General features: G+C 38.6%; 1 protein-coding gene across 2 annotated transcripts in view; it reads left to right on the forward strand.

Annotated features, from left to right (window-relative positions):
* SP3 (Sp3 transcription factor) overlaps positions 1-14,254 on the forward strand; it is a 37,913-nt gene that overhangs the window by 3,574 nt on the left and 20,085 nt on the right. The window contains exons 4-5 of one of the 2 annotated variants that reach the window (XM_075756629.1): positions 8,001-8,091; positions 8,197-9,363. In XM_075756629.1, the coding sequence (XP_075612744.1) occupies positions 8,001-8,091; positions 8,197-9,363 (1,258 nt within the window). Of the gene's footprint in view, positions 1-8,000; positions 9,364-14,254 lie in introns of both variants that reach the window. The other variant, XM_075756628.1, reaches the window with a different exon arrangement.

Below are 14,254 nucleotides of genomic sequence, written 5' to 3' on the forward strand. Positions count from 1 at the left end.
AGTTTTGACTGCTGAACGTCTGGTAGAACTCCCAAGCCATATAAGTGGAGAGTAGAAGTTAAACTAAGTTTTTCCTTTTAGAAGCATTTGAAGAGCTTGCATGTACAAGGGTAGTGGTGCTGTGTGTTTGGGGTTCTTTTGTTAATGCTTTACTGACATTCGCTTGGTAAGAACTGGCAGGGCTGGAGCCAGTCTGCTAGGCTAGCCAGTTATTGCACACTGCTTTCCTGGCTGAAATGATATGCTGCAGCTGCTCCCCAAGAGACCAGGAGTATGATTTAAAAGCAACAGCAACAACAAAACTCCCATAGGAATGCAGGGAATATTGCATGTCTGGGATTTGGGGAAGAGCTGGAGCAAATGTGATTGTGTTTGCTGTGATCTAGTTGGCCCAGCTTTGAGCCCGGGGGTTGGACCGGATGACCTTCAGAGGTCCTTTCCAACTGAAACTGTTCTATGATTCTGTGTTGGTATCTCAATCCAAGCCTGCTGTTTGAGTGGTAGCCACTTTTATGCCACTGAAAGGATTAGTGTGGAAATAAAAAGACTAATGAATGTGGCAAATGCTTGGTATGGAAAGGAAGTGAAGAAAACAGTTGACAGAGCTAAACTCAACCCTTTTCTCTCTTCCGTTCTGTCAATGAACTATGCAGGGTGTCTCTAGTCCACAAGGTTTTCAGCTTGGCCTGGGATTCTGGTTAGAGCTATATTTACTTTTGGATGACAAAATACTAGCAGGCATTACTGCTGATCTTGTCTTTGTCTGCTGAGATTGCAGTCTTTCAGCTTAAACTTTGACACCGTGATTTATTTTGCCTATGATCATTTGACACCAGTGCTTTGTGTTTTGCTTGCTGGTGTTTGGTTTTAATGTAAATGGCCTTGAGCTTGTGGCTTGCTTACCTGAGAATCTTTTCTTTGGTCGCCGTACTGCTGCATCCATGGTTGGTTCAAATGCTTGCCATGGAAACTTCCCCTCAAATACTGCTGCTGGCTGGCATGTATGAAAGCCTTGCTGGGATGGTATGCGCTACTGCCTGTCCTAGAATGGCAGCTCATATGTTTTGACCTCTCTCTGGATGTCCTTCCCTCTCTTGGGAATTTAAAGTTTGAGAAGTTTTAGTTTGGGTCTTGCTTTTTCACTGTTTATCATTGACTAATAATTCTACTTTAAACTTTCATATTTAGGATTCTTTTTCAGTTAGTTAAAATACTCTAGTTTCATTCCAGTTTAAACACCTGCAAAGATTTTAGCATTAGGTGAAAAGGAGACGCAAAGCAGAAGGTGGCAGAGCCATGCATAGGGGAGAAAAAAAGAGGAAACATTATAAAATTAGGTCCAACAAAGTCTTGATGGTGAGTTGTATGGTTGTCGCATGATCAGATGATTGTTTAAGAAGCTACAAAGTTGAGATGATAACCAGTTGTTTATGGTCTTTTACTTCACTGCAACACAAAACTAAATGTGCTCTCTTGAACTGTCATGCTCCCAAGGGCCGTTCTTGTGGTTGTGCTGGGCATGGCTGGGATAAGTGAGGAGACAGTGCAAGACTGATGGGAGTGCAGGGTGGGAGGACTGGAAGGCGGGTGAATTGAGAGAAGTGGCAGGCTGGCTGAGAAAGCTGTTGGCTCTGACAGCTGCCAAAGAATGGGAGCTGTCAGAGATGACTGCCCCAATTGTGGTGTGTAGTTGCATCTAGTTTGCTGCAGGCTGCACTGATTCTTTAGTCTTTTTTTTTTTTTTTTTTTAAAAAAAGGCAGGGGGGAATGCTTTATTTATGTTGTTGCTTACCAACAATATGTGGAAAACATTTGAAGAGGTTAATAATTAGCAGTGTGGGGAAGATGAGTATCATTTCTCTGCTGTAGACAAAGCATTTGTTTTTGTCTTTTACAAATAAAGGTTGGAGTGTTACAAAACTGCTTTGGCATATCTTGAGCTTTAGAATTGAGTATCAATGCTTCACAGAACTTAACGAAAATCTGGAATTCCAGTTTGTTTATGCCTCAGAACATTACTTTAAGCATTTGACGTGCAACTAGCTTAACCTCAGTTTAGGTGAAACTAATAATAGTGCTTATAGGATAGAGAAATATGAAGGCATTTTAAATTTCATGTTTTCCACTAGGCAAAAATATGGATGAATGCCACATGTCAGAGTTATCCATACTTCTCAGCTCTTTGGCCTATATGATGGTTTTGAGGAAGCTCAAAGTTATTCTGACATCCATTTTCTCCTTTATGGGTGATGATATACCTTCTGGATGTGAACAGATGCACCAGAATGTATTCAGCCACCTTAGAAAAGCCTGCCTGGGATTGTCTTGCTTCTTTCTGTTTTATACTTTTGCAAAACAGAGAAGTTTCAGGTAGAATGTAATGCCTAACAGTATGCTTCCCCCAGAAGCTCATCTTTTAAAATGTTCTTTTATTTTTGCATTCCAATTATGTATTCCTAGTGCTGGATCAGAACCAAGTGTAGAAGTTCTTTTACAGGTGCTTTAAGGATGTTCTTAAAAAAATTTGTTTTATTTCTCTTTACAGTTTTAGAGAAAGTAAGAAAATACATGTTTTAAAACATTTCCATATTTAAAGACAACATAAACAAAAAAGTTCTCTCCCCGATGTTCTAACATTAGTAAGAAGTGTAAGACTTCATAGAATAGTTGAAGCTGGTATGGATCTCTGGAGATTGTCTGGTCCAACCTCCTTGCTCAAAGCAGGGTCAATGAGAGCAAATTCCTTAGGACTGTGTCCAGTGGGTTTTGAATATCTTGAAGGATGGAGACTCCACAACGTCTCTGGGCAGCTTGTTCCAGTGTTTTATCAGTCTTATGGGGGGGGGGGGGGGGGGAAGAAGTTTTTTCTCATGTTATGGAGGCAGAGTCAAAAGTCTGACTAAAATAATGATAAATAATATCCCCTGCCTAGCCCCATCTACCAAATCAGTGAGCTCATCATAGAAGGTTGTCAGGTTAGTTAATTAAGCATCATTTCCCCTTCATAAGTCTAGGCCGACTACTTCTGATCACCTTTTTTTCTTTCTTCAAGGTTATTTGAAGGTGGGTTTTTCTTTTTCCCCCCAAGGTTATTTTCAAGGTTATTCACTCCATTGCATTCCCAAAGATGAAGTTTGACGTCTCAGGTCCTTTTTCTTCCCCTTCCTGATGATTGGGTATAGCCTTTGGCACCTGTGTTGAAGGCATGAGCAAAATGAACCATTTCACACAAACTTCAACGCAAAATTCTAGTTTGGCATGGAGTTATAGAGAGATTAATACACATATATAGATTAATGATTAATAAACAAATGAAGTTACATACAACCTGCTTAAAAATGCCTCCTTGTTGCCATGTCTCATTCCTCAATACTGCAGCTTTCTTGTTTCTGCTAATGTCAGGGACATTGTATTGTCTTAATTTAAATGGGTTCTGAACTTCTGCTGATTGAAAACAAGCTATTAAAGTTTTGAGTCCAGTTGTCCATCTCAAGCAAAAAGACATAGACACAATTAAATGTTTCACCAGATTGGAGTTGTCTTTTAAAATAAATTTTTAAGCAGCCCCAGATAATACTTTTTCTCTGAAACATTCTTTGATTCTCTAAACTTTTGATTTGGGCAAATGCATTTCTCTGAGTTGAGTGGCTTCATTGGCAGAGGTCTGAAACATGCAACAGAATTAATTTGCCTTAACAAGCAGCTTTGTGTCAGCTGAACAACAGTGACTGATGTTGAACATGTTTTTAACCTATGGCAAGTACCAGATAGAACGTATTAGCTCATGCCTTAATGAAAGAGTTGAAGCAAGTGCATTTTATCTTCTATTTGTAATGACCTAAGAATGCACAGATAGTTTATTGTAGCTTGGTAAACATATGGTATTAAACTCGGGCATTTCAGCCCTCACTCTTTCATAAAACAACAATTTGGATGAGGCAGTGGCCAATCTTGTTCATTAGGTATGTGATTTTTAAATGTTTAGGAGCTCATGACTCATTATCTGCACACCTCTGCTTGTTTTGCTGATGCTTTTGCTCCAGGAATAAATGGGGCAAAAGTGACTTTCTGAGAAGTGCAGCAAAAAACAGTCCACAACGGACTGCCACAGATGAACGTTTGGTAGTTCTTCAGCAATAAAATACTGAAGACTGTGTCCAGTTGATTGCATTTGACATGTTGAAATGCAGGTGCCTGCAACATATACCAGTTCTTACAGGGATGTTTCTGCCCTTTCCAGTTTACTTTGGTGAAGGATGTTTTATTTTTTTCAGCCCAAGTCCCATCCCTCAAACATGGTTTAGATCACTTTTTAAAGGTATTTTGTCTTCTGTGTTTCTCTTGTGTCCTTACACATTTGACTTAATGTTTTTTTTAAATTTTCTCCAACCAAATTGAACAAGACAATTATTAGATTTTTATTTATCATGATCCCTCATTCTTCAGGGATGAGAATTTTGGCTCAGAGAAATCCCTTTATTTTACCCACTGGAAATTATACATCACTTGTTAAAGAATCAAAAGACGGGCTGAACAGCGGTTGTTGCTTCCACTCTTTGGTGGTACTTGACCTTTCTTCAGGTGGACTTATCATTTGATTTTAATTCTTCCTGTGCCTTGTGCCAGCTACTCTCTTTGCTTTGTTCCTGTCTCTTTCTCTTGTTTCCTGATACTGCTTCCAGTGAACTCCCCGTTGCTTCCTGTTCTCTCCTCCTTGGCTGAGTAGTGCTAATGCTGAACTTTCCTCAGATCTTTGTCCCTTCCTTTTGACACAGAGCCTTTGGCTTGCAACCATCCAGCCTTCTCTTAAAGGAGCAGCTTCCAAATAACTACTGTCTGAGTATCAGTTGATAAGGAAAAGAGCTGTTGCTTTATCTCCACCCTCTAAGTATTTTGCACGGATGGCTGAGAGACAGCAAACATACTCTGGTCTATTAGGACTGTGCTGTAATGATCACTGAGTGAGTGGGCTGTAGATGTTGCTGCTCATACCTCACTGCTAGAACTTTGAGTTACTACAACAATGTTTAATTGCTTGAGGATCTAGGTTATTACCCTTTTTAGTAGGAAAACAAGTCCAAGAAATGTCCTACTAGCTAAGCAGACTTTGAGAAAGGGTATAACAGTCAAGCTTGTTATGACAGGTTGATGACCAGCTGAGGTTAGAGGTCATCCTCAGATACTCTTTACCATACAGGGTTTTTTCATGCTTTAGCACTGGTAATTTTGATAGCTGCCAGATAGCTTCTTGAAAGCCTCACCCTCTTTCTGCCCCTCCCTCCTCATGATTCATCTGGTACAGCCAGCTGTAAGAGCAACATGTGAATAACAGGCATTTCATGTACTACGTGTAGCAATAGCTTCATATCCATGTGCATGGTTACCCTGAACTTCTCTATGGACTGATAAGTGCACCTACCAAAAGAATGGCTCTATTGAGCTATAATCATTACAGAGCAGGATTAGAGGGAAGATTTCAGTAGATCGTGAAAAGGTGAGGAGAGATGTGTACCCAACATGAAAGGGCAAAGGCCATTGAATGGTGATATGGGGAGGAGAATAATGTAGGTCATTTCCGTATCGTGAAGGAGACAGATTCCTTTTGAACTATTTCTGTGAAGGATACTCATATGTATTACGTATGAGTAAACATAGGCATACTATTGCATATTAGGTCAGTTCAGTTATAGCTTAAACATTCAACATTTGCTTGTACGTAGTTTTAAATCAGTGAGAAATTATATCAGACTTGTAATGGTTCCCATTACTTTTTCTTTCTCTCTTATTCTAACAGATACTATCAGTACATTATATTATACATTTATTTAATAATGACACACATTAAACATACAACAATCATATTTTTGCTTTTGGTATTTTCTGACTGAAGTTTACCTATGGCTTTTATGGGTCTTTTGATACTTTATAAAACCTTCACTTAATAAGTATTTACATACTAGTGAATTGAGTAGTTAGGAACTTCTTAGCAGCATTTCAGCAACCAGTACCTACGTGTAAATGCTATTAAACACAAGACCATAAAGTTAATGTGGTAGCAGAGGAAAATGCCTTTTTCTGGATAAGATGGTGTGATATGGAATATTACATATTTTTTCTAATCTCATAAATTATAAGCTTGAAAGACTAAAAGATTTAAATATGTTCCTTAAATGAAAGGCTAATCAGTATAAGAGGAAAAGAAAATAATAAAATGGAATTACCATTACTCCCTTTTCTCTTTCTGATCCTTGAAGTGTTAAGGTCATAAAATTAGTTTTGTGCTGGTTATGCTGTAACTATTTACTAATAAACTACCTGAAAATTATATAAAACTTTGAGGGCAAAAGAAGGATAGCATTCTTTTTTCTAGTCACAATTACTATTTGTACAGCTCTTGAGAGGAATTTAGAATCAAGACGTGTCTTTCCTTATTGGAAATGAAGCTTGCCAAGCACTGTAAAACTATTTTTTTTAATAAGTACTCAGACTTAAATAGAGTATTTTTCTTGTACATGTAAACATTTTAGTGTCACAGCTCAGAATAGGATAAGAAAGTGAAACTAGCAAAGTCCCAGCCTACACTGTGGACTAAATTCACTCGGATGCACGTCGCAAGATTCATTCAAGCTGGCTAAGTCTCAGTGCCGTGTTAGAGAAGAATAAGCTGTGTGCTGTATTTCGCATATCCAGGTTTTATTCTAAAGGAAGTCGGAGTGCAGCATCAGAAGGAAGCTGCAATATGCTCCGGTAACATCCCTACCAGGAGTGATCGCAGGATCAGTGCAGAAGGCCAAACTAGAACTTTTTTGTCTTTTTATGTCCTGTGGACTCTGCCAAAGAGACAAAATTTGTTTCACAGAGCTGAATGAGTTGGAAGACAAGTTAGTTACTTGTTGCTGAATATTGTTATTCCATTGGTTTCCTGTAGTGTTGTAAAACAGTTAAGGAGAAAATTAACTACATCTTTTTTAGATGCATGGTTATTTACAATACCAAGTTGGTTGACTACACAAATCTGTGCTAAGCATTGCAGGATGTTAAATCTAATTCTTAATACTCTATTCTGAAAAAGCTTGCTTTGGTAAAGAAAGGTAAGTGCAATTAACCTTTTCTTTACTGAATAAGAAACAAAAGCATACTCCATTAGTCTTTAGGTTCTTTAGTCTTTAACCATGCAGGGGTCTGTTCATAAACATTGACCTCTTCTATTGTTCCAACTTAATGAAGATAGATTTTTTTTTTTTTAAGAATTTTTTTTTTCCCCTTAACGGATACATATGACTAAACCAACTATGATTTCAGTGTAAAAGTCCTTAGTTTAGAGGCCTTCTTCCCTAGTGAAACAGTAACTCATACAAGCTTATAAATACTAGGACTTTGTGTTATGCATAACTCAAACCCAGGCTATCCAGTCTTTCCAACCGTGGGACTAAGTCAGCTCTTAACACTCACCATACTGCTGAGAGTCACAGCATATATACCATCTATACCATATATAACATGGAGTCAAAAGGCAGTGGAGCTCCCGGAGCTCCAGGCAGCACTGGCTTCACAGCGATTCCTCCACTTCTGTGCAATAGGTCCCAGGCTAGGTAAAGAGCGTAGCTGAGTTCCAGGGTAACCTGGTGATGACAGCTCCAGCAGCCCCTGCCAGCTCCCTTCTTCCCACAGCCAGGGATTTGGATTACCCAGCAGCCCCCACACCAGAATAACCCTGCTGCTGGTCACCTGACGTAGCCATGGCACAGGAGCTGCATTTGACCTGCTCGCGAGCCACATGCAGCTCATGAACCACAGGTTGGTTACCCTGACTTAGGCATTAGCTCACTCACAAAATCTGTATTTCGTAGTTCTAATCCAGTTGCTGCTGTTCATGTGGGCTGCACTGCATGTTGTCCAGTAGTGTGTCAATCTCTAGTGTTGAATTGCATGACTGTTCTAGCATATAGTCTGTATGTCTCTTGTTTTAATTTTGTCTTTTCTTTCTTCTTTTTATTCAGACAGGGGATTTGGCTTCTGTGCAATTAACAGGAACTCCAAATAGATGGGAGGTCTTGTCTGCAGCTCCTGCCACTATAAAGGATGAAGCTGGTAATATAGTACAGATTCCAGGTGCTGCCACAGTAACTTCAAGTGGGCAGTATGTCCTTCCTATTCAGAGTTTGCAAAATCAACAAATCTTTTCTGTTGCACCAGGATCAGATTCATCGAATGGTACAGTGTCTAACGTACAATACCAAGTAATACCCCAGATCCAGACAGCGGATGGTCAGCAGGTTCAACTGGGCTTTACAGCCTCTTCTGATAATAGCAGTATAAATCAAGAAACTGGTCAAATTCAGATCATTCCTGGCTCTAATCAAACCATCATTGCCTCTGGAACACCTTCAGCTAATATTCAGAATATCTTGTCGCAGTCTGGTCAAGTCCAGGTTCAGGGAGTTGCAATTGGTGGTTCATCTTTTCCTGGCCAAGCGCAAGTAGTTGCTAATGTCCCTCTTGGACTGCCAGGAAATATTACTTTTGTACCCATCAATAGTGTTGATCTAGATTCTCTGGGACTTGGCAGTGGTTCTCAAACCATGACAGCAGGCATTAATGCAGATGGGCACTTGATAAATACTGGACAGGCCATGGATAGTTCAGATACTTCTGAAAGGACTGGTGAGCAAGTTTCTCCTGAAATTACAGAAACCGCCACCGATAATGACTTATTTGTGCCAACATCATCTTCATCACAATTGCCCGTTACCATAGACAGTTCAAGTATATTGGAACAAAATGCAAACAACTTGACTACAACTAGTGGTCAAGTTCACAGTTCTGATCTTCAGGGAAATTACATCCAGACATCAGTCTCTGATGACACACAGGCTCAGAATATTCAGGTCTCCACAGCACAGCCAATTGTACAACACATACAGCTTCAAGAGTCTCAGCAGCCAACCAGTCAAGCCCAGATTGTACAAGGTATTGCGCAACAGACAATCCACGGTGTCCAAGCAAGTCAAAGTATATCTCAACAGGCTCTTCAAAATCTTCAACTGCAGCTGAATCCTGGAACTTTTTTAATTCAGGCACAAACAGTGACCCCTTCTGGGCAGATAACCTGGCAGACATTTCAAGTGCAAGGAGTTCAGAACTTGCAGAACTTGCAAATTCAGAATGCACCTGGTCAACAAATAACTCTAACCCCTGTGCAGACTCTCACTCTTGGTCAAGTTGCAGCAGGTGGGGCGTTGACGTCAACTCCAGTTAGTCTAAGCACTGCTCAATTGCCAAATCTACAGACAGTTACAGTAAACTCTATAGATTCTGCTGGTATTCAGCTGCATCAAGGAGAAAATGCTGGCAGTCCTGCAGGTATTTATTTTACTCATTTTGCAGAAAATGTCTTTTTATTATTGCATGTCGTTGGTTTGAATGGTGATAATCGTAACAGTATTGTCTTGCTGCAGAAACCTACAAAATACAGTAGGTTAAACATAGTGATGATAGATTTTATTTAAAACTACTGTTCTATTAGAAACCACTGTAATGGTAGAACATTGTCCCAGCTCACTTCTTTTAGTATAAGCTCCTGTAACTCCCACCTGGTCATATTAGATAACAGCACTTCTAATACAATGTTTATTGATGCTTTTGAGTCTTACCATGCAGAAGATCTGCATACTAAATTGTGGAGGGGGAAATCTGACTATCAACTACCGCTCTTCTAAGACAGCAGTGTCATTAGCATTCCATTCTTCCCAGTCCTGCTTAGATGAAGTTTTCATGGAAAATTCAAATATTTCTGTTGATACAATTTTTTTTTCCCTCTGAAAATTTTCAGACCCCCTCAGGTGCTTTTATTGATCTACTGTTTTGTTAAATTCATTTCCTACTGATTTAATATCAGTGTAACTATGATGTACAAAACTCACGTAAGCAGAAGTGAAGCAAGCATGTAAATATCAAAATGGAGGCTTAAGAACGTATGTGAATTTCCAGTACTACTTATTTCCGTTATGTTTCAGAATGTACAATTGTGAATGATAAATTTCAGTGTGTTTTACCTTTGTGAGCAGAGAAGAAAGGCAATTTTTAAAAAAATAGGTATTTTTTAATGTGAGAAAAAATAAACATGCCTGTTTATTTTTGGTAAATTTGATACAATGCATTCCAAATTTTAGTGCATAGCTACCTAAAAAAAAGGATAAGAGATGATTGAGGTTCAAGACATTTTGCTTTACCAGAAGCCATCTAATCTTACCATTGTAGAGTTGTACCCAGGCTAGTGATGAGGGCCAGAGTGAGCAGAAGAGGTAATCTGGGAGGGGACTGTTGCACAAAGTAGCTTGGAATCACTGTTTTGCTGTGATCATGTGATCCAATGCTCTGGTTCATTAAGATACTGAAGCGTAAATGTTTAAGTAAAACAAAAATGTTTTGTATTGTGTGCCTATTTAAGCATGTGAGACGAATGCAACGTTAAGTGAAAAATGCCTAGAGGAGCTGCTGAATTGGGCTGGTTTCAAAAGCCTACTGATTATAATACTTATATAGTTATTGATACTGATATATTCTACATCAGAAAGCTTGCTTTCCCTTTGGAATCTCACATTTGAATTTAAAATAATAAGCTGGGATGTTTTTCTAGTTCTTTTTGGTTTGGAAATGACTTTTGTATTATGGACTTACCAAAGTAAAATTACCCAGACCTAGATATGCCTGCTCTTCATTGGCTTGCAGCAACAGCACCAAACAGATAAGTGTGCTGCTCACAGCGTTTGCTCTGCTGGGTAATCTTGATTCTTAAATTTTCTATTTCCAGTGACCACAGCGGGTCTTGGTTTGTCATACCTTGTTACCTATGAGGACAGTGGGTATAGACATCAGTAACAAAAAAGCATGCATTGTGCACAATAATACAGCTAAACTTGGATGTCAGAATCTAACTCTTGGAAAAAGGGCCCTGTGGCTAATACGAAATACAAGGGGGATGAGAACTTCTTTATTTCTGAGATTTATAGTTGGTATAGGATCATGTAGCTGATGTTATTGCTTGTGGAGTAACATACCAGAAACTTGAGAGGAAAGATAGAAAGGAATAGGAGAGAGGAACCAAAAGAAAAGACACGTGAAAAAGAGGTTGAGCCTGCTGTGTGTATTAGTTTGTCTATTGACAGTCCTTGAGAGTGTTTTAATGGTGGTTCATAATAAAATGCAAGGGAGGTCCATCAAACATTCCTTGACTGTATTTTCCTGTGAGGAATTTCACATGGGAAGAGAAGAGAGTAAATGGGATATATTAAATGTGATTAAATAGGCAGAAGCAGCAGATGAATAGCAGAAACTATTGCCTGAAGTGAATAACTATAAACACCTGGTTATATTACAGATAGGGTGGAGATTTATAGTGACATTTTTCCCACTTGTCTGGGAATAGTAAATGAACTGGAAGGTATTGAAACTGCTATCCCCTAAATTTGGGGAGAATTTAATTGGTCCCTCCTTTATGTTACAAGAAACTCACTTTTCCAAAGTAATGATCAATGTGAAACTGCTTCTAACTAACAGAATCAGACTCAAATTATCTTGATTGACCTTCAATGTCTTTTCCATGTGCATCTGGTATTTTGTCTATATCCAAGTTTTCTGAGATAATCTTTTTCAGTGATGTTCCTCCCCTTTTTATTTATAGCCCCTTACAATATGTTACGGCACCCTTTCTTCAGGTTGAAGAATACATATGCAATTAGAAGCAGATAGTAAAATGATAAAAATTTTGCAGTCAAAAATTGCTCTCTTGATCTGCAAATGAGGAAGACTAATTTAGTTTTAAACTGAAAGAGGAAGGTACGTGAAAGGGACAGCAGACTGAGAGAAGTTAAAGCTAAAGGGTGAGAAGCTACTCGATTCCTCTTTCTGCAAACTACCAACAAGCTTTGAAGCAAGATAAGAAGGGTTTCCCTGTATTTTCTCCCTCCAGCCCGGATAATGCACTTCCACAACAAATAGAGTCGGGCTGTATTTTCTGTTTTTGTTCTGTATTTCTCTGCCTGAGACAAAAATAAAAAGAACATATTCCTAGTCTTGGGTCAGAGATAGTCGGTAATTATCTGAAGTCCAAAGAACATAGATTGCTCTATTAGCAATGTAGCTGTGAAAACTGTGGGTTAGGTTTTAGATTTTGGTAGCTACAGCCCATTGTGTTCTTCCAAGGTGTTCTTCCAAGCCTCTCTTCCCAGGTAAGCATCAGAGGACATCTTTACTGTTCTCAGGAATGGTGAGAAGAAAAAATGTCTTTACCTAGGTCCTGCGTTTTGTTTACATAATGGGAAGTCATCACAACCCTAATACAAAGCTAATAGCTTTCTCCATGAAATGTACAGTTTTCTTTGAAAAATGTCCAGTAATTATACTTCTGCCAAAGTGTCCGCTTTACCAGGCATACATACACAGAGACTGCCATTGCACTCAATTTGTTCTGAAAGTTTTGTCTGAGCTTATTTATCTTAAAATGTTCATTAGAGCTCATATTCCTCCTCATTGTGCTTAGTGTTGTCTTGCGGTGGCAAGGGAAAGGTATTGGTTAGTCATAGCTAAAACTTTCCTCAGCATTGCTTTTAAAAACATAAAGCTATATCAAATAGTATCTACGTGTTAAACACTGGGAAGGAGATACGTTTCTCACCTGTGTTCTGGCTTCAGGCTTCTGGTCTTGAGAGGAAGTTAAATCTGAGAAAGCTTTGTAGTAGTTCACTCCTTTTGTTGGCAGTTACTAATAAAATACTGCATTGTGTGTAACAAAAAGAGCCATTACGCGCACAGTTCACATTACTCTTTAGCAACTTACCTGTTCAAGAAAAGTATTTCTTTTTATTAGCATGTTTATAGATTTCTTCGTCAAACATTTCATATAAAGTAACAGCCCTTTTGGAAAAACACAGGGTACTGAAATGTGCCAACTTGATTTTCATGTTTCTGATCCTGTAAGATTTGTCAATTTGAAAGAATTTGGATTATTATTTTTTTCCCTAAAGCCATTGTCCAGACAAAGGAGACTTAACAGTGTTAATCAAAATCTAATTGTAATAGCGTCTCAGCTAATTTATTAATGTACTGAATCACAGGTTTGGATTGGTTATTTCCTTGAAAAAAAAACAATTTTACCGGGTCTTATATAGGTTGCTTAACTTTTTATAAGATGCTAGATCCGTGTTTTTTTTATACTACTTTTGACTATTCCAGTAGCATCTGATGAAACTAACAAGTGACCTGAAAGAAAGTAGCATTGGCTTGAGAAGGGACTTTGCTGCTTATCAACCCAGACACAGTCAGCTGGAGGATCCATTTATTTAAAAATAAACTACAGTTTTCCAGGTTGGTCTACAGTTGGAATAAAGTCAAAGGGATTCCTTTCAAGAGTTGACTCAAAGTGCCACTGCAAATACGAGGTCTTCATTTCTTCATCTTTCTTCCCAGCTCCTCCTCTGCAGGAGTATACTCAGCTACTTATGGACTCATCTGCCTGCTGCCATTGAAGCTTACAGTCATGCCTGTTTATCCACTTATTCCAGTTGATGTAGAGTGGGAGTGGTTGGCTATTTGTGGTGGGGACTTCATTCCATTCCTGCCAGAACGTGAAGTCTTTATCATGCTGAAGTAATTTAGCTATCTAAATTTGGCCAAAAAATTGGCAGACAATTTTTAAGGTAAATAGTTGCCCAAGTGACAACTTATCTTTCATCTGCTGGTGTCTTGCGAGGCTTTGGTCTAACATCTGTTAAACCACCAAACAAAGAGAGTTAAAAATGGAGTATTTACAGTTTACTTGCAGGGGTGGCTGTTGCAATATTTTAATGCTTCTGGTGAAGTAGTGCAGAATGCTACTGAAAGCATAGCTTTCTTCTGGCATCTAGAACTTTTTATAAAGTTTTGGCTGGTTTTCAGTATTACGCAACTTAGTTTTTTTCTCTTTCTTTTTAAGTCCCAGTTTTTAACATAATCAATTTTACTTTCAGTTATGCAGTTTTTCCTTATAAGGCATTCTTTATACCAAGCTTCTGAGAGAAGGGCATGGTGTTATGAAATTAAATCTGATTATTTAAAAAAAAATCTTATGAAATGCATGAAGTAAACTGAAGCAATGATATTAAGTAAATATTTTCATCTGACGACATCTGTTTTGGTCTATCCCATTTACATCTGAGGCATTTAGTTTGCATGTTGTAAAATCAGAATAGTTAAAACCAGTTCCCCCACTGTTTTA

Source organism: Balearica regulorum, chromosome 6 (assembly GCF_011004875.1).
Source record: "Balearica regulorum gibbericeps isolate bBalReg1 chromosome 6, bBalReg1.pri, whole genome shotgun sequence".
Lineage (NCBI taxonomy): Eukaryota > Metazoa > Chordata > Aves > Gruiformes > Gruidae > Balearica > Balearica regulorum.